The sequence below is a fragment of the Odontomachus brunneus genome, unplaced genomic scaffold (assembly GCF_010583005.1).
Source record: "Odontomachus brunneus isolate Ranch 3 - 2012 unplaced genomic scaffold, Obru_v1 Obru_scaffold_077, whole genome shotgun sequence".
In the NCBI taxonomy this organism is placed as follows: Eukaryota; Metazoa; Arthropoda; class Insecta; order Hymenoptera; family Formicidae; genus Odontomachus; species Odontomachus brunneus.
This window is the reverse complement of record NW_022639527.1, coordinates 1,699,700-1,700,683: the sequence shown is the minus strand read 5'-3', so window position 1 is coordinate 1,700,683 and position 984 is coordinate 1,699,700. Positions and strand designations below refer to the sequence as shown.

The following is a 984-nucleotide window of genomic DNA, read 5'->3' as shown; positions in this document are numbered from 1 at the left end:
TCTCGTCAGTGACGTACGTGACCGTCACACACATTACTACTAGAGTTCGAGAGCTCAATAATCACACGAGTAACAGTTATAATAAAGTTCTTTTATATAAATCACTACGACTACAATCTTGCATACAGAATACTTCCACCGCCACACACTCTGTCACACCCGCAACACCGATTCCGGATCCTACCACATTGGGCGTATTCTGTGTCCAAAATAGGGCCCGATAGGGCTAGCCATTTCATCAAGAAGTTTCTTTTTTTCAATGAAAAATCTGATGCAGGAACAATTCGTTTGAACGGAGTTACAGATGATGTTGGACTCATCCATGACGAATTATCCGAATCAGATTCTATAAAAGTAAATAAACGATAAGGAATAAACAATAACATAAACATAATATACAAACGTTAAGAAATAATTACTAAAAAAGCACTGATCACATGTATTAATTAAAATTAGAGTAGTATATACCTGAGGAAAAGTCAGTTTCCGGACCGAAGGTCCAAGACGAACGTGGAGAAAATATTCCTTTTTTTAGTTTTGTTGCTGGTGGAGAAGGTAAAGGACATATTCTCTGATTTCCAGTTTTCCTCGGAAAGTTAGGTATTGTTTTACGATAAATATGAGATTATTACATATGTATTATAGTTATATAATATGTACTGATCAATGAACAAAGTATACAAAGTATACTACGAGGGTGGTCTGAAAAGTTTCCGACCTAACAAAGATACAAGTCATTTTTTCTGAAAATTGTTTTTTATTTTTCAACATAGTCTCCTTGTAAATCTACACACTTCTCCCAGCGATGCTCCCATCTCTGTAACCCGTCGAAATAGTACTCGGCGTTTTTCTCTGCAAAATAATTGTTCACGAAGGTGATTGCCTCTTCATTTGACGAAAATCTCTGTCCTCCGAGCGCAATTTTTAGATGAGGGAACAAAAAGAAGTCGCTTGGGGCTAGATCTGGTGAGTAAGGTGGATGGT

The 984-nt window shown here is 37.0% G+C and overlaps 1 protein-coding gene across 1 annotated transcript in view; it reads right to left on the bottom strand.

The window, feature by feature from the left end:
- Nucleotides 1-195: 195 nt before the first annotated feature.
- LOC116847348 (nucleolar transcription factor 1-like) overlaps nt 196-984 on the bottom strand; it is a 16,919-nt gene continuing 16,130 nt past the window's right edge. The window contains exons 6-7 of the mRNA XM_032822265.1: nt 469-587; nt 196-346 (exon numbers count right to left, since the gene is read on the bottom strand). Of these exons, the coding sequence (XP_032678156.1) occupies nt 480-587 (108 nt within the window). The 3' untranslated portion in view covers nt 196-346; nt 469-479. The remainder of the gene's footprint in view (nt 347-468; nt 588-984) is intronic.